Here is an 18,890-nt window from a genome sequence, read left to right as displayed (position 1 = left end):
GCAGGACGGGCTGGGATGGAGCAGGACGGGCTGGGATGGAGCAGGACGGGCTGGGATGGAGCAGGACGGGCTGGGATGGGGCAGGACGGGCTGGGATGGAGCAGGACGAGCTGGGATGGGGCAGGACATGGTGGGATGGAGCAGGACATGGTGGGATGGAGCAGGACGGGCTGGGATGGAGCAGGACATGGTGGGATGGAGCAGGACGGGCTGGGATGGAGCAGGACGGGCTGGGATGGAGCAGGACATGGTGGGATGGAGCAGGACATGGTGGGATGGAGCAGGACATGGTGGGATGGAGCAGGACACACAAGCTCCCAGGGGGTTCCAGCGCCTGCTGACCTGTCCCATATCCTCACAGTGGCAGCGACTTTATGCAAAACACAAGAATAAACACCCCAAGCAGTAAACCCAACGTGTGTAAAGGTCTCTGTGGCTCAGCACCGCCCTAGCAAAAGGTCCTCTAGCGAGTCCTTATTTTAATTATCTGAGAAAAGACAGATCCCCCGGAGCCGCCGGGTCCCTCAGGGCCCCCCGCGCTCAGCGCCCCCCAGCGGCCGTGGCTCTCCCCGCGCCGGAACAGTTCATTGGTTCCGTGCCCCGTGACGTCACGGGGTGGGACATTCCCCATTTTGGTTTCGGGGGGGCACGCGCCGCCGGCTGAAGGCGCTGATTGGCGCACGTAATTCCGAGCGCTGATTGGATGCTGCTGCTGCCCTTCCCCCTGGGCGTGAGTCACTTCCGGTTCCCCCCCGGGTCGCTCCTCACGTGACCTCAGGCGCGTGCGGCGCGGGCCGCCCGCGCTCAGCCAATGGCGGCGCGCCCGGCTCCCCCCATTCAAAGCCGGCGGGCGCGGCGGCCAATGGCGGCCCGGGCTGGGCCCCGCGCGCGCTGACGGGCGGGAGTGCCGGCCAATGGGAAGCGGCGGGGCCCGCGCGGGGCGGGGCGGGTGCGCGCGACGGTGGCGGCCATGGCGGAGCGGGGCGGCGGCGGCGACGGGGAGGCGGCGGCAGCGGCGGGCGAGCGCTTTGGCACCGACCTCCGGTACGGCGGGCCATGGCCGGGCCGGGGCTGGTCTGCCGGGAGAGCCGGGGCGGGGCCGGGCGGGGCGAGAGGCCGGCGGGAGCTCTCCCGCCTCCATTGCCGGCCCCGCGTGCGGTGCGGCGGGACGGGCCCTGTTCCCGCTCGCCGGGCCTGGGCCGCTCCCGGGCCTGGGACCGGCTGCCGGGGCGTCCTCTGGGAATGCGGATAGACCGTGTCTGTTGTCGCTCACCGCCCCATAACCATAATTTTTTCAGATCTGAGTCCTCATGCGACCATTGTATCGCACTGTGCTTTTTGTCCCCCCGAGCCGCAGAGGAGCTTTCGCTGGTCCTGAAGGCGGAGTTTTTTTCTGAAAGCCCGTGCGGAGGGCGGGTGGCTCCGCGCGGGGACAGCGGTGCTGAGGCCGGGCCGTAGTGCGGGCACACAGGAGCTGCTGTGGGCACACAGGGAATGCTGCGGGCACACAGGAGCTGCTGCGGGCACACAGGGAATGCTGCGGGCACACAGGAGCTGCTGCGAGCACACAGGGAATGCTTCGGGCACACAGTGGCTGCTGCGGGCACACAGTGGCTGCTGCGGGCACACAGTGGCTGCTGCGGGCACACAGAGAATGCTGCGGGCACACAGTGGCTGCTGCGGGCACACAGTGGCTGCTGCGGGCACACAGGAGCTGCTGCGGGCACACAGAGAATGCTGCGGGCACACAGGGAATGCTGCGGACACACGGGGCTGCTGCGGGCACACAGTGGCTGCTGCGGGCACACAGGAGCTGCTGCGGGCACACAGGAGCTGCTGCGGGCACACAGGAGCTGCTGCGGGCACACAGAGAATGCTGCGGGCACACAGGAGCTGCTGCGGGCACACAGGGAATGCTGCGGACACACGGGGCTGCTGCGGGCACACAGAGAATGCTGCGGGCACACAGAGAATGCTGCGGGCACACAGGGAATGCTGCGGGCACACAGGGAATGCTGCGGGCACACAGGGAATGCTGCGGGCACACAGGGAATGCTGTGGTCCCGGTGCTGCAGCGCCCGCACCGCCGGGCAGAGCCCCGGCACGGACCTGCGGGCAGCACTCTCAGCACCGGGCTGCTCAGGGGGCTCTGGCAGACAGGGAAGGATGCGCTTCCCGCTGCCCGCCTACCCATCCCAGCTCTGGCTGTCCATTTTTGTGAGGAGAAATTCACAGTTGAGGACTAATAACCTTGAATTGTAAAGCAAAACATCTTGAAGTAGTTGCACGCTTGTCTTTCCCCACTCGAACGTGACGCGTTTTGCACCCCCTGCTGCACGCCGGGTGTTGCCGGTTCCGTGGCGCGGCCAGCGGCGGTGACCCGTGTTCGTGTCGCTCTCTTCCCAGGATGGCTCAGCAGCAGGCGCTGCGGTTCCGCGGCCCCGCGCCCCCGCCCAGCGCGGTGCTGCGCGGGCCCCCGCCGCTGCTGCGGCCGCCCCCGCCCTTCGGCATGATGCGGGGCCCTCCTCCGCCCCCCCGGCCCCCCTTCGGCCGGCCCCCCTTCGACCCCAGCATGCCCCCGATGCCGCCGCCGGGAGGGATCCCCCCGCCCATGGGGCCTCCACACCTACAGGTAAGGAATTCTGCGATTTAGGGATTTTTCGTTTGTTTTCATGCGTGGAAGTGTCCAGTTGGGGGCCCCTCAGTTTCAGGAAGGACATGGTGCTGGTGTCCAGAGAAGGGCAGTGAAGCTGGTGGAGAGTCTGGAGCACAAGTCTGATGAGAGCAGCTGGGGGATCTAAGGGGGCTCAGCCTGGACAGAAGGAGGCTCAGGCTGGTGCTGGAGTCCCCATCCCTGGAGGTGTCCAGGGAATGACAGGACGTGCCACTCAGTGCTCTTGGCTGGAAACAAGGTGGAGGTTTGGTACAGGTTGGACTCGATGGTCTGGGAGGTCTTTTCTGATGTAATTGATTCTGTGGTTTTGTGGAAATAGTATGAGAATGGACCCTGGAATGGGTGAAGGAAACAGCAAGGCAAGTTTCGAGCACAGGGCGCAGGTGTGGTGCTGTAACCGCTGCATACCTCTGTGTGCAGATTCAGTTCTGCTGCTAAACTGATGGTTTAGGGACTTTTGTCTGTTTCTCTGAGGCCTGAGCAGTTTGCAGGGGACAGCACCTTGTGAATGAGAAATGGTGGGTGCAGGGAGGCAGCTCGTGTGCAGTTTGTCACTGAGCACCCCTCCCCGTGCTGTGGGGTGTCCTGGGCTGTCCCAGCCCAGCCTGGCCCTGGCAGGCTCAGGGTGACACTCAGAGAGAGCTGGAGTGATGAGCATCATTGGGGCAGTTGGTGGTGGTTGCAGATAATTTTGCCCACTGTTTTTACACTGCACTTGTTGCATATAGGAAATTTCAGACAGTCCAAGTAAACAAGTAAAATGAAAGAACTGAATGTACTTTGAATTATGGACAGGTGTTCAGGCTTTCAGGTAGCTGTGTACAGGACAGATCAGGATTGTTTATCATGCAATAATGAACATGTGATTTTGTCTTATTTTAATTGGTACTAGTTAAAATTTTAGTTAGTGGGAAATTTAGGAGTGCATTGGATTTTAATTAAGCCCACTGCTCAGCTGTCCTGACAAACTGGATGCTTACTTGTCATTTAGTTTTTTTTAATGTTTCTCTCCTGGGAGGGTGGTTTGGTTTCTGGGGTATTTGGTATTTGGTTTTGTCTGAGCAGCTGCTGTTTGGGAACAGCTTTTCCATTCTTCCTTGCATTGAGATATTTTCTCCTTTTCAGGAGAGGACTTTTGGACTTTTCTTTGACCACGTTTCTGTTCATGCCACCTTTTTCAGGTGCCTTGCTGTTTGCATCTCAGAAGTGAAGTGATGGCTTCAGGTGTTCTCCATGGGTGGGGGGTTGGCAGGAAGCCCATTCCCTGAGCTGGGAGCGGTGGATTGTTAGAGGAGCCCAGGCCTGGCACAGCTGTCCTTACTGCTGGTGTAGTGTCTCTTGGTTCTCTAAGACAGGAAAACTGCTTGCAATGATGTCGTTGTTATCATTATCATCATTATTGTTATTATATGCCTTTAGAGACCACCATTTATGCCTCCTCCCATGGGTAGCATGCCACCACCTCCTGGTATGATGTTCCCTCCAGGAATGCCGCCGGTGTCTGCGCCAGGAACGCCAGCAATGCCCCCAGCTGAGGAGATCTGGGTGGAGAACAAAACTCCGGACGGGAAGGTGAGGTGGTGCTGGGGGGCTGCAGGGACACAGGCAGGCCTGGCTGTGCTCCTGGAGGAGCAGGCTGCTCACACGGTGAGCTGTGCTGTGACTGCCCCGTCCCACCACAGGTTTATTTCTACAACGCGCGCACCCGCGAGTCGGCGTGGAGCAAACCGGACGGGGTCAAGGTCATCCAGCAGTCCGAGCTGACGCCCATGCTGGCAGCCCAGGCCCAGGCCGTGGGGGCCTCCACCCCCACCACCAGCAGCCCTGCAGCTGCAGCATCTCCATCCACCTCCTCCAGCACGCAGTCCTCCACCACCTCCACCACCACCACGGCCACCTCCGTGTCCCAGACCAACTCCAGTGAGTCCTGGGGGTGCCTCAGCCTCTGGGGTGGGGGTGCTGCATGGGGAATGGCTGCAGCAGAGCCTGGGTGTTCAGGACACAGTTGTTTCAGCATGGAGTGTGAATTTAAAGTACAGTGTTTAGTCCAGATGAACCTTGCATGCAAACTTTTTTCTCCCCAGTCTCAAAGAATTCTTCAGGTCTTTGTATATTTTTCTTCTGCTGTTATCACATCATCTCAAAGCTATTACACATCTATTTCCTTTTGACTATAGGTAGGGCTAGATTGTTTTAAAAAATGTTTCACAAGAAACATTGATCTGAGGTAGGAGTTTAGTTGTAGCAATTTTCTCCGTGGCATCTGTTTCTGTAGGTCGGGTCTCAGCTGCTGGTCTGTGAGCACTGACTGATTACAGAGTAGAGCTTAGAGTTTCTTTGTTATATTACTTTTATTGGCATTATTCTTCTGCCTAAGCCTTCTCAGTTCCTATTCTCTAGAGTTCCACAGAGAGGAAAAAGAAAGTCCTTGGAGCCACTTTTGTTCATTTATGACCTTTGAATGATAGTCTGCTGCTTCCATGGACTGACCCTTTGCTTGTAGGCATTTTCCAACTAAGGAAAGGGGAGTGACTTTATGCAGCATGTCCATAAATGCATGGCTGTGCACAGAGCAGCGTGGTTTGCACTGCACTTTGGCACGTGTGTGCTGCCAGGTACGTTGATAGAGTGTGAGTTAGGGCTGTTTTTTGTGTGTCAGCAGCAGGCAGTGAGCAAGGTCAGTCCCTGTGCCCAAAAGTGAGTTGTGCAGGGGAAGGAGCAGCTCAGAGCACATCCTGACTTGCATGCAGGGCCACAGACAGACAGCACTGGTGCTGAGCAGGAGTCTGGCATGGGACATTGGGCATTGTAGCTGCTGCACTGGCTCACATGTGTGCACTGAGCCAGGCCAGAGTGTGCAGGACATGAGCTGTTCCAACTCCCACTGAGGGGTAGAGTTGCATTCTCTGGAGTTTTCATGTAACAGGTGAGACAAGTCAAGCTTAACTCACCATTTAACCTGAACTTCAGAATCTGTGTGTGAAAGGGAGTCAAATTTAGGTAATCCTCCAGTTCTGCTTTTGTTTAGGCTGGAGGGAGGACACGTCATTAGAGCAGCAAAGAACTTGCATTCCTCAAAGCATTTTAGGGCTTTCCTTTAATTTGGAGGGTAACTCAGTATGCTGTTAATTCTGTGTTGAGCTATGGTCTGCTGTAACTGTTGTGCTGAGTGACAGATCAGGTGGAGGTAAATGTTAACTCCTGACCCAGTGTTGTGCTGGGCAGAGCTGGTCATTCTCTGGGAGCAGCACTTTATTCACCTTCTCTGAAGCTGAATTTCCTAATGTTGAATGCTGACAATCTGTTCCACTTCTACCTGTTCTATCTGCTAAACTTTGTCTTTGCTTTCAAGAACTGTTACTGTTGGTGTCTGTGCCTAGGCGATGAAATTTTACAATTTATAATAATTTTATAACTCTTAGGCTTGGCCTGTAAAAAAGCCCTGGGACTTCTGGCTGAGCTTCATTCTTGCCTTGTACTGATTTGACTTAGGTCTTACAAATCACATACTGACTGTCTGCTCTGTTTCCCTCAATGTTAGGCACTGCTAAGAACTTTCACCCTTTCTGAAACGTTTATCAAAAGATCAGAAATCTTTATTTAAATATGCTAATACTGGTATATTGTTTGGAATGTTTCTGGTAGTAATAGAAAGTGCACCGTGTTCCCATTGGAATATGGCTGTAAAGTGGTGTGATTTCTTTATGATTTTTTCTTTTTCCCTTCTGCCCTGCACCAAATCTCACAGAGTGAGTTTACAAGTTTAAGCAGACTTGTGTCAAGTTCCTGATGGCCTGTGCTGTGAGACTGTTTGCTCCCAATGAAAACAATTTGAAATTGAAACCAGTCATGCTGCAAGGATTATGGAACTGAATGCCAGTTGTGTGTTTTCCTGCTGGGAGGCACTGAAAACCAAGAAAGTTCTTGCAGCTTTTGAAGAACAGCATTTTCCTTTTCTGCTTGTTTACACATTTTTATTGGCATTTCCCTGTTCTGGGTGCAAAGCCCGGCATGGTTGAAGGCAGAACTGCTGTTGTGCATGTGCTGCTGTTAAAAGCAGAACCTGTGTTCATGTAACACAAGGACAGCCTGTTGCCATTGGAAACTTGCTGTAATGTTCCTTTTCTGTTTCTCTGAACAGAATAGAACCTCATTCCAGCCTGTGTTACTCCTTTGATACAGCCCTGCTGCTGCTGTAGAGACATGTTAGGTGTAAAGAATGGGACAAATTAAAATTGGAAATGGACTTTCTTTGTGAATATCTAAGGTTCCAGAGAAGGCACAGTATGTTTTGTCCAGGAGTGTCTTCCTGCTGGTTATGTCTGAGCATAGCTGCTGTACTGGGAAACAGAGCACCAGTATGTTTGCAGGATTGATTGCAGTGTCTAAGATACAAGGTGTTCTTTGTGTTTTCTTATCAGCACCTACCACACAAGACCAGACCCCAAGTTCGGGTGTTTCAGTTGCCACACCATCAGTCAGTGTTTCAACCTCTGCTCCTTCTGCTACACCTGTGCAGACTGTACCCCAGCCAGTCCCACAGACATTGCCTCCTGCAGTTCCTCATGCAGTACCTCAACCAACTGCAGCAATTCCTGCTTTTCCACCAGTAATGGTACCTCCATTTCGTGTCCCCCTTCCTGGCATGCCTATTCCACTTCCAGGTAAATTGGCAAACTGTAATTGTCTTGTCTGCTACATGTCCATGTTGTCAGTTGTTTGCACTCATGTGTCCACTGTGTACAGAACTTGCCTGGATCCTCTCCTCAGAGTATCTCTGAAAGAATTCAGGGTTAGCAGACAGACTTTTTAATTAACAAAGAACATATATTTTTTGGACTTTTAGTTCTTTGCTATACTTGGCAGAAAACAGCTGCATTTAAACATGTAATGTTTAAATGAGAATGTTGAGCACTATATTTTACTAATTGCAATATTGCTTTAATTTTTTTCTACTTTCTTGATTTAGACCTTAAGTCTTGTGCATAAATATTCACTAGGACATGGATGAGCAAAAAGAATTACCGTGGAAATCATGACCCCAGTGGAATCAGGTGTTCCCAGTTCTCTTAGTCTGCAGCATTGGGTTGAGTGTTGAGGTGTGACCTGAGGACCATAATGAGGCATTTAGGGCACCACAGGCTTTAGGTTTAAAGAACATGGAGAAGGAGCCTTAGATGGCAGCATGCTTCTTTTGGATATATAATAGTTTCTGAAATTTTTATGAGATACTTAGATACCTAAGGAAGGAATTTTAGGCTGGCAAAATGTTGGACTCACTATCTGTAGCTGTTGCAGAGGGCCTCCCAGGAGATCACTAATGGCACTTACACACCACGCTTGATTTGCATGGATACCACTGAGTTCCTTTCTGATACAAAACTGATGTTTGTGTGTTTGATTTTGTGCACAGTGGCACTAAACATACACCAGGAACTGATGATTTTGTGTTGCAGAGGGAGGTTGGAGATTGCAGTTGTATTGGATCCAAGTTAGTTTCAGATCTAAAAAGACAAAGAAGCAGCTCTGAGCAGCATCTTCGTGTTTCTGACTCTTTGTACAAGCTTTGACTTTCCTGCTGTCCTAATGCAGCCACCCAGTGATGTGGAGGGAGGCCTTCACCTCCCCACTCCACTGGATGGATGAGAAGTAGCCCTTCAGAACACTCCTTTGATAAGGGAAGAAAGCCTGACAGCAGTTAAAGTCTGGCTAGAGGAGAGCACCACCTTTTAGCTGCCTCTGCTCTTAGAACAGTTCTAAAATAACTGGGCAGAGCTACTTTGATCTGTATTGGCTTGAAAAAGAAATCACAGTGTAGTACTCATTGGTTTAAACCAGGAGACATATTCTGAATGTGATACTCCAGGCTGAACAACAAATGAATGAAGGGTAGGAAAAGGAAGTCTGTTTATTGGTGAAGTTTGGAAGAATAATGAAAACAGTTTAGCCTTAAATCTGATTGGCTGAATGTTCTCAATTGCCATTTTTAACCTTGCCAGCAAGGGGCCAGCATGGAATGAAGGGTCCTTACACACTGTGAGGGATATAACCTACACAAGTGTGACCTGTTGGGTAAAATGGGATGGTCAGAACAGTGGAGAGTGCCAGTGGAAATGGAGATTCTGGGTGTATGCCCAGGCTGGGCTTTATTGTGAGCTGTCAATCAAAAAGTTTTGAGAGTAGTGCAAAGGCAGAGTAGGAACATCAAACTCCTGAAACTTGTTTTTGAAAATGATTTTTTTTAGAAGTTTCCTTCTAAACTAAGAACACTAAGAAGTGTTGGCTCTGACCAGTTCCCCCTGTGAGCTGGGCTGTAGGTGGAGCCCATAGCATGTAGGAAGGACACCTGGAGCAAAGTGCTGCTTTTACTAGTGGGTCTGATCTGTCAGTTTGCTTAGTTACAGAATGAAATCTGTCAGCTTCTTTCAGCTGGTTCTGACTTGAGTTGGTTGTGATGGTTTCTAAAAAAAAGGAAATCTGTAAAATATTTTACAATAACAAGAAAGAGAAGAGAAGTCAAATTATTTCAAGCCAGTGTCAGGTGAAGTCAGGAGGTGTTATGCAGGTGGGCTGTAGGTGTCTGGGGTTTCAGCACCAGGTGTGATGTCAGCCAGATTCAGAGGATTTGAAGTTACAGGGACAGGGCTCAACAATGCCACTGTCAAGTGATTAATCTCTGTTAATCTCTGTGTTAAACTGTAGTAGGGAGGAGTAATGGAAGAGTTCATTAGTTATAGCCCATAATGTCAGATCTTAAAAAGTAAGTCTGCTTTCTCTCAATTCCTATGTTTTAAGTCAGTTTTATGTTTGGGAATGACCTTGGCAGCAGAACCAGCTTGGGTGTTTGCTCAGTCTAACCTGTGCTGCAGCATCCCTAACTCCAGCAGTCCCCAGACAGTGTTACTTGTACTGACTCACGTTGGAGACATGCTGTAACTTCCTTAACAAAACGAATTTTCAGATCCAATATTCAAGTACATAACATGACCACCCTTCCAGTTTAGACAAACACTTCAATCAGTGCTGTTTGAGTCAATGTTTTTATGTCTCAATTCAATACTTTTAAAAGTAAAACTAGTTCCAGTTCTTTCATTGAAATTATCTTTAGAAAACGTTACAATTCTGTCTTCTCACAAATTTATTTTCAAATAAATTGGCAGTATTTATGTATGCTTTGCATACTAGATCTCTAATGACCAAATCCAGAAACTACTTTGATTTTAAACAGGGGTTTAATTTCACTTTCCACTGGAGCATTTCCTGCCTCACATGATGAATTTAAACTTTTGAAGGGAAGTGTTTCAGTTTCTGAGCGTCCAGACTGGACCAGCCAGAGAACACTTCTGCAGTTGTCCTCTGCACCCCAAGTGGAGGTTTTGGAAATGCACTCCCCTCAGCCTTGTGTGATCCCCACTGATTTTGATCTGATCAAAGAGGATGAGCTGCTCACCTTTTTGTGCCTTTTTGTGTCATTTCTTCCTGAGCTGGAGAGCAGACCAGTGCATGGTGCCACCTCTTCCAGGGCGAGTTTTGGCTTTTAAAGCATTTTCAGCTCATGCCATTCTTGATAATGAAAAATAAAGAGAATGCCCCTGGCCTAGTGCAGCTTTATGTACCTCTGTCTGCAGCTTCACTGCTTTGATTTCTTTTACCCCTTTCTTTCTCCTCCAGCCTTGCTGTGATTCCCTGGTACTCTCAGCTTTCCCCCTGGGTTGCACTTGGCTGTCCACCCTGCCCTCCTTTGCTGCTCTGATTAGTTCAGCCCTGTCCTCCTACCCTGGCTCTGCTCTAACTGCACAGCAGACTGGGGAGCTCCAGGCCTGTGAGTCTCATTGTGCTGCTGCTCCCCACAGCTCTGTCCCAGCAGAGGCTGCCTGTGGAAGCAGCCCCTCTAGAGGGATATTTTCCTGTGGTGCTGCCCTACAAGGGAAGCTGCATTCCCCCTTGGATGAACTTAAACCCCTGAGTCTACACTGAAAAATGTTTTTTCTTTTTAATGACATCCCAATCACTTGCTAAGCAGCTGGTTTAACATAGGCAGAGACTGTTGCTGCAGCTTAAAATTATTTTTACATTCAATCTGGCATAAAATGTTGGAGCAAAAGTAATTGACATTTTCTTGCTGGGAGGCTTCTCTGCCAGCTGCAAATGGCATTCCAAATTGTGGCAGGAAGTCGGTAGCAGCCCGTGGTAGCTGACATCCCATGGCAGCTTTCCAACATGCTTCCTATCCGTTTTGCAGGTGTAGCAATGATGCAAATAGTCAGCTGCCCGTATGTAAAGACAGTCGCTACCACCAAGACCGGTAATTTCCAAACCCATCCTAGTTCGTTTTGTCTGTAAGTTGGCATGGTAGTGAATGTGGTTGTTTCTTTTCTTTCTTTATTTGCTTCCCCACTTGAATGATTACATATACTTTCTTTTCAAAGCCAGTATAAATGAAATATCATATTTGGTCAGGAGATGACTTCCCCAAGTAACTGTTAGTGTCAGCTTATTCTGTACCCAAATTGCTGTACAGTTTTCTGTAACCATTGAGTTCTGTAATGACTGTGACTCTCATGCCCATACTTAGTTCCTAGTTTCTCGTGTGGATTTTTGTTTTCCTGCTCCACGTGTGCAGTGGCTGGCTGTGCTCGCATGTTGTGTGCGTGTCTGTGTGTCTGAGTGTGAACTTCCATATTTCAAACTGTGCATTTACCAATAGTCACTCACTGAGAACACGTTATGGCAATGTGTAATGTGTGGTTTCTGTTATTTAAAATGACGCTTTTTCAATGTTAAAGGCTCACATTTATGATATTGAAGTTCCAATCCTGTCCAATTGGTTGTTCTAAAACTTGTCATTCCAAATCTATTCATTATACTCAGTTTGTTGGGATGAGTGGAGAGGTAACAGGATACTGCAGCATTCTGACTTTCTTATCTTGGGATACTTACTTGCCATTTTGCTTTAGGATTTCAATAAAATGTTGGGTTTTTTCAACAAACCCAACAATCTGATACTGTTTCTCTCATCAGGTTTTATCCAATGCTCTGAATTAATGCCAGTATTTAAAATTTGTCAGAGTTCTGTTCTGTGTTCTATGGCTCAAATTCAATCCACTCCTGCCTTTTTAAGACCAGTAGGAATATCTCGTACAATGCCAGCACAGTTAAGCAGTTGGATAGACTTAACCCCAATTACTTGCTGCAGGCATCTGTTAAAGACTTCTCTAATAAATGGAGAACCTAATTTTAAAATAGCAGAATAAATACCTTAAAGCTAATTCTGCTTTACAGAGTTACACAAATTAATTAAAGTCCAGTTTGCCTGGGAATGGGCATTACTGATTGCAGAGCACAGGAAGGAGATTGGGTGACAATGCCTGGCATTCCGATTTAACGTTGCAAACAATCCTTCTGTTGGTTTCTGCCGTTGAGTATGAGTCAGTGAGGTGCCAGGTGCTGGCCTGGGGCTGCCTGCTGTCTCACTGGCTCTGTCCCTGTCCTTGTTCCCTGCCAGGAGTGCTGCCGGGCATGGCTCCCCCCATCGTGCCCATGATCCACCCGCAGGTGGCCATCGCCGCCTCGCCCGCCTCGCTGGCCGCCGTCTCCGAGTGGACAGAGTACAAAACTGCCGACGGCAAAACCTACTACTACAACAACAGGACTCTGGAGTCCACCTGGGAAAAGCCCCAAGAGCTGAAGGACAAAGGTGCTTTGGGGTTTTTACTACAGCTTTATACTGAGGCCGTGGCTGTGTGTGAGTGTGAGCAGGAGCATTTCAATCCCTGATCTCCCCTAAGGACGTTTTGAAGTTCTGATAAAAGTATCCACATGGGTTGGTGCTCAGTCTGAAAGCTGCACCGTGTCTCCACTGTGCTGTGAGAGTGTTTGGTTCTAGAGTTGTTTCCAAATCCTGTGCCTGGGGCAAGTGCATGTTCTTGTGCCAGAACCTCCCCTGCTCGTGCTGGAGAAGGCTCCAGCTGCAGGCAGAATGTGGGGGAATTGAGGGGAAAAGTCAGTCATGCTAAGGGCTGTAGACCAGGAAAAAATGAAAATCATTGTGCTGAATTTCAGATCTTGAAAAACTAAATGTGTAAATAGATTTGGAGTATGAAGTAAAATGTCACCTCCCCCTGTCCACACTCCTATGCTGTTCATGTAAATGCACATTAGATCCATGGTGGTGTTACATGGACGGAGATTGCTCTTGCATCATAAATGAGGAGAAAGGGGCAGAAGTCCTATGGCTCTTACTCAGTTCATAAACTCTTTTAAGAAAGAAAATCCAAACAGTTGTGCCTTTTTTTGTCTCCTGAATTTTTAGTTACAAGAAATCTTTGTTTAGACAAATGCAGGACACTTACATTGTTGATTCAATTAATGCCCATCTTCCTAATAAATCAGATTAAATAGTAGGTCTTTTTACTGAGATGAAAGTATCCAAGACAGTAAATACTAATTTTGCTGAGAGAAGATAAGATGTTTTATGCTTTCTGTAAATGAGTGCAGAGAAATCCCCAGGTGGTTCTGCATTGTCTCTGATTTTTTTTTTTTTTTTCTGCAGCATTTAAAATGTGAAAGTGGTCTTCAGTGTTGCACTGTTGGTCAAGAATTATTATTGGTTTAGCATTTCTGTCAGTACCCTTCAGTCAGCCTTTAGTATAATAGCTGCCTCACAAGATTTCATTTTCCAGTACCAAGTAGCTCTTGGCATAGGAGATAACTATGACTTTATAAGCAGACACTGTAAAGCCCAAGAGAGACAGAGTGGTGAGAATATATTGAAAAGAAGCTTTGGGTTGGTGTAGCATTTGGAAAATTATACCAATAAAAAGAAATTTGTTGTGGTTCTACAGTGGTTCCTTAATAATACTTAAGAAAACTGTAATCTTTATTTAGAAAAAATGGAAGAGAAGGTCAAAGAGCCAGTTAAAGAACCCTCAGAGGAGCCTTTACCAATGGAGACAGAAGAAGAGGAGTCTAAAGAAGAGCCCATAAAAGAACTGCTAAAGGAGGTAAAAAACCCAAAAACCAGTCTGCAGTCTCACATTCTCTGCTTTGGCTGCATCTTAGCCCAGGCAGGTTGGCAGGAGCCATAGTTAATGCCAGTTCAAGTTCTTAAATTCCTGGGGGGATTTGAAAGCCTCCCTTTCTGGATTCAGATGTTTCTCTAATATTTTTACATAAGGAAAAAAGAACATTCAAAAGAAGCACATATAATATGTCAGTTAAGAAGTTAGTAAGAGCATGGGACAGAAGTTAGCTTATTAGACAGATGTGGTGTTCTCTCACTGATTTTATGGTACTCAGAAAATGCAGCTTGTCCTGAAATATTTAATAGTTTTTTCTCTATTTCTTTGCTTCATTGTTTTGAAGAGCTGGACACAAAGCTCACGTTTCCCCTGTGCTGTAACTTCTAAGTTGAGGCTGTTTGGAACATGTCCTAGAGAGGGCTGTAGTGTTTGCAGGAAACAAAAGTCATTTCTCCTTTTGGAGGCATGTTGCTGTGCTGAACAGCACAGTTTTTGAGGATGCTAAGGGGTGTTTTAATAAAAATCAAAGCTTTTATCCTGATTTCTGTGAACTTCAATGTGGTTTAATAGGCAAAACCACAGAATTCAGTTGCTGGATTTTGCTGCCACTCCTGTTTGTTTCTGAGGTAGTTACCAGTTTGCTGATTTCTGCTACAGAGGTTATTTCAGGTTTTCCCTGTTTCATACTGTGTGTCTCATTATCAAATAAAGTAATTTTAAAAATAAATGAAAACCCCTTTGTCAGAAAATACACCTTTACACCTGTTTCCAGGCCCTCCTGGATTTCCAGGATTCGTGCAGATCTAGGAAGGTATTTAAGTAAGGTTTTGCTGAGAAGTTAATTAAAAGCTTAATCAAATTGTTAATCAAAAGTTAATTAAATGGTTAGAGGTTCTGGAGTAGAGATTTTGGAGTAGCAGCTGTTGTTACAATTCCAGTGCTTCTGTTGTAGGCATGGATGAGGTGTCATTGTGAGCTGCTTGTCAGCGTGGTTTCAGTAAAACAAGTTGGTTGCTGTGTAATAAATAATTAGCCAGCTGCCATTGCCTGATCCTCAAACTTGTCCTTTCCTTGAGGAGCCAAAAGAGGAAGAAATGACAGAGGAAGAGAAGGCAGCTCAGAAGGCCAAGCCAGTGGCCACCACCCCGATCCCAGGCACCCCGTGGTAGGTGTGACCCTGCTGCTGGGGGGTTGGAGCAGTGAAGGTGTGTGCAGGGCCTTCCCTGTGCTCATTTGGAGCCCTGCAGCTGCTGTGTTTGCACAGCTGGCAGCTGGGCAGGGTCACAGCTGGGCAGGGTCACAGCTGGGCAGCTGCAGTGTCTGGCAGTCAGTGGGAGCTGGGTCTGCTCTGAGCATGCTGTCCGTGTGTCCATGCTGTGAGCATGTGGGCACTGGCAGCAGCCCAGTGAGTGCAGTGATGCAGCAGCCCAGTGAGTGCAGTGATGCAGCTCCTCCCCTGCAGGTGTGTGGTGTGGACAGGGGACGAGCGGGTGTTCTTCTACAACCCCACCACACGGCTCTCCATGTGGGACCGGCCCGACGACCTCATCGGCAGGGCTGACGTGGACAAAATCATCCAGGAGCCTCCTCACAAAAAGGGACTGGAAGAAGGAAAAAAACTCAGTAAGAGAGTCTTACTGCCTTCTTAGGAAGCATAAATGGAAATTACCACTTTGCTTTCCAAAGCTTGAAACATAAATAAGTGACAGAAATGTGAGGACATACTGGAAAGGTGTAGTGCGGATTGCAGAGTACTTTGGGGAAATGATAGAGAGTAGATACTAACAAGGTTAATTGTTCTGCTAAATGCCAACAGGTTGAAAAACTCTTGACTGAAAAAAGGGATTATGTTTGTTTTATAAGAAAGAGACCAGAAAAGAGTAATCATAATGTACAAACGGGCTCTCACAGGAGTTAAGATCACCAGTTGCAGTAGACTTTGAAAATAACTACCAAGAGAGACCTTTCAAAAGGCTGCTGGAGATTTCTCTCTGGCCTGAGTTCTAGGAAATGGTCCTGGGATGACATGTTTGCTTTGTAGTTGGGGGAGAGCAAAGGGCAGGTAATCAGGTAGATCCAAATGTGCTTCACTAGACTGTTTAGCCTGAGTTGTTTTCCCCTAAAAAGAAGAGCTCAGTGTTTATCATTTTTAATTTCAAGTTGGATGAAGTCCCCAAGTTCCCATAGTGTTACTCTGAAAGTGACTGAGAACCATGTGTCAGAACACAACATGTGCAGACATGTTGTCCTTGGTTTGTGCATGAGGTTTCACTCCTAAGTTTAAACATGTTCATCCATATAAAATCTAAAGCCTTATTGAAATGTGTTGCAGTTAGAGAAGAGCACGAAGCTGCAGAGGAAGCAAACGAAGATGAGCCTGTTAAAATCAAAAAGCGCAAGTAAGTTTTTCTTGTTCAATAGCAGGTGATCTGTGTAGGTGAAATAACTGAAGTTTGTCTCCTGAGCCCTGTCTGCTGTGTCCTGCAGAGCAGAATGGGAGCAGGCAGGGTTGGTCAGAGTCCCCAGCTTCGTGCTGCTCAGCAGCTCAGGTATTTGATACTCCCCTGAGACAGCTGAGGTCTATGCAGAGAGGAAATAGCATGTTTTGGAAGTGATCCAAAATGGAAATAAATAGTGTCAGTTGGTGAATCCAAAGAATGTTTTGGGTGTAGTATGTATTCAATAGTTTACTTCTGTTGTTCATCAATTTCTGGGCATAAGACTTCATTGTCAAAATATACCACCACCCAGATTTTTATAGTGGTTCCTCTACTTTCACTCTGTTACAAATGTTTACAGGTTTGGCTTATGTCTTCTGGTTTGCCTTTTGGAATTGCTACATGAGATACACACTGTTTTAGCAGTGGTTTTACTGTGTTACTGTGGTTGTGTCATCTTAGGGAGGATGATGGAGCTGTTAGCAGTAAGGGCTGGGGGTTTGTTTGGGCTGAAGTGCATTTGTTCTTAGTAAACCTAAATCAGCACACTTCTCCAGAAGCTGTTTGATGGGTGAGGTCTCACCTGTATCTCAGCATTCTTGGTGTTGTGGTGAGGTGTTCCCAACCTGCACAAACTCCTCAGAGCTCATGGCCCAGAACAGGAAGTTACAAAGTTGGAGCTGTAGGTGTAAAATCTGCTGCATGTCTGGTGAGACCTTGGAATACAGGCAGACTGTGCTGATTGCTTTGGAGTCATCTGTTGGCACTGAAGTTACTTGGAATACCTTGGCTCCTGAGCTCTGGGTGAAAGTGTTCCTGTCCCCTCTGAAAATGGCTCCATGGACTGTGAGCCTGTTCTGCTGAGATCAGTGATACCTCCCCTGTCCTGGTGTGCTTCAGGCTCTGACCTCCAGGGCTGGTGTTATGCTTCTCAGTTTACACTTTATGTTTGTGTTTTTTTCAGGAAAGATGATATCAAAGACATGGATTCTGAGAAGGAGGCTGCTATGGAGGCTGAGATTAAAGCTGCTCGAGAGAGAGCCATTGTCCCACTGGAGGCTCGGATGAAACAGTTCAAGGACATGCTGCTGGAAAGAGGGGTCAGGAACCTGTGTGTGTGTGTGTGTGTGTGAGGAGAGAGAGGGTCAGAAACCTCTGTGTGTGTGAGGAGAGATAGGGTCAGAAACCTGTGTGTGTGTGTGTGTGTGTGTGTGAGGAGAGATAGGGTCAGAAACCTGTGTGTGTGTGAGGAGAGATAGGGTCAGAAACCTGTGTGTGTGTGTGTGAGGAGAGAGAGGGTCAGAAACCTGTGTGTGTGAGGAGAGAGAGGGTCAGAAGCCTGTGTGTGTGTGTGTGAGGAGAGAGAGGGTCAGAAACCTGTGTGTGTGTGAGAGAGAGAGAGAGAGGGAGAGTCAGAAACCTGTGTGTGTGTGTGTGAGGAGAGATAGGGTCAGAAACCTGTGTGTGTGTGTGTGTGTGTGGAGAGTGAGGGTCAGAAACCTGTGTGTGTGTGTGTGAGGAGAGTCTGTGTGTGGAGGGTCAGATCAGAGCTGTGTGTGTGAGGAGGGGGAGAGGGAGGTTTGTGCAGAGCTCTCAGTTCTCAGTGAATTCCAAACCTGTGACATTCTGTGTACAGAAACCATCTCACCCCTTCCTCTGATCAATAAATGGTCTTGGTACAAGACTCCAGATTGCAAAGAAACCTAAAATTACAGCAAAGCTTTGATTTCTGTGTTACTGAAGTGACAGGGTCAAGACAGATAATTTTTCCCCAAATTTAATAATTACCTGAGTGGACATTGCCAGTCAAGATGAATAGGACACACAAACATGTCCTTAATGTATTTGGAAATGTTCCTGCTGAGAAAAGCACCAACTTCCACTCTAGTCTGTACAGTCTCATCCTTACATGGGAGACTTTTTGCTTTTAGTTAACTGAAGAAATCTACTTGATGCCAGTCAATTTTGGTAAATTAAATGAGTTGAATATAAATTTGAATATAAAAAACCAGAAGTGGTTCCATTTGCCTGTGGAACACAGATTCTCAAGCTCTCTTTCAGTGTACATTTTTATATATCACATAGCAGTAATAAATAAGTATGTGTTATCCTTCAGTTTTGAGAGGAAATTGATGTTGAAATTTTCTATGGCAGCTCTGTTATCTGTTAGTGATGGAAACTCCAGGATGAGTTTGATTCCCTCTTCTCATCAGAGCTTAGTGTTTTCAAGGAAAACTGTACAACTGCTGTATAATTTGTATATTTGTCTTCATTTAATTAAAGGTCTCTGCCTTTTCAACATGGGAGAAAGAGCTGCACAAGATCGTGTTTGATCCTCGTTACTTGCTGCTCAACCCCAAAGAAAGGAAACAGGTAACATAGTTAAATTCACTTCCCATGCAGACACAGCTACTACAGGTTTATCCCAAACCTCAGTCTTTGTTTCTGCAAACCTTTCAGGCTAATTAGTGCTGCAGGGGATTTTTGTCATGATTAGGGTTTGCCTGGAAATGGAAGAACACAGCGAGGGAAGGTGTTGATGATCTTTATTTCCTGTGGTTGGAAGGTCTCACATTTTAACACAGTGGAAGTTGTTGTATGTCTGCAGAGCACTGCTGAAATCTGAATGAAACAGTGAAAGCCAGCAGTATCTTGTCAGAGCATTGGCACAATAAATAATCTAGCTATTTTCTTTAAAAAGGTGTTTGAGGGGAAACCTAAAATGCATTTTTGTTGTTAAACAAGTTCTCACTTCAG

At 47.6% G+C, this 18,890-nt stretch overlaps 1 protein-coding gene across 5 annotated transcripts in view; it reads left to right on the top strand.

Moving 5' to 3' along the window:
- Positions 1–938: 938 nt before the first annotated feature.
- The window catches only part of TCERG1 (transcription elongation regulator 1), a 29,605-nt gene continuing 11,653 nt past the window's right edge, over positions 939–18,890 (top strand). The window contains exons 1-13 of one of the 5 annotated variants that reach the window (XM_056502296.1): positions 939–1,044; positions 2,407–2,632; positions 4,094–4,246; positions 4,357–4,594; positions 7,096–7,338; positions 10,917–10,979; positions 12,180–12,371; positions 13,562–13,677; positions 14,775–14,860; positions 15,158–15,318; positions 16,028–16,094; positions 17,098–17,233; positions 18,417–18,506. In XM_056502296.1, coding sequence (XP_056358271.1) covers positions 971–1,044; positions 2,407–2,632; positions 4,094–4,246; positions 4,357–4,594; positions 7,096–7,338; positions 10,917–10,979; positions 12,180–12,371; positions 13,562–13,677; positions 14,775–14,860; positions 15,158–15,318; positions 16,028–16,094; positions 17,098–17,233; positions 18,417–18,506 — 1,845 coding nt within the window. In that variant the 5' untranslated portion in view covers positions 939–970. Of the gene's footprint in view, positions 1,045–2,406; positions 2,633–4,093; positions 4,247–4,356; positions 4,595–7,095; positions 7,339–10,916; positions 10,980–12,179; positions 12,372–13,561; positions 13,678–14,771; positions 14,861–15,157; positions 15,319–16,027; positions 16,095–17,097; positions 17,234–18,416; positions 18,507–18,890 lie in introns of all 5 variants that reach the window. The other 4 variants (XM_056502295.1, XM_056502298.1, XM_056502297.1 and 1 more) reach the window with 4 other exon arrangements.

Source organism: Oenanthe melanoleuca, chromosome 13 (genome assembly GCF_029582105.1).
Source record: "Oenanthe melanoleuca isolate GR-GAL-2019-014 chromosome 13, OMel1.0, whole genome shotgun sequence".
Classification (NCBI taxonomy): Eukaryota; Metazoa; Chordata; class Aves; order Passeriformes; family Muscicapidae; genus Oenanthe; species Oenanthe melanoleuca.
Note: the sequence above shows the minus strand (reverse complement) of the source record. Positions and strands in the feature narration are given on the sequence as shown.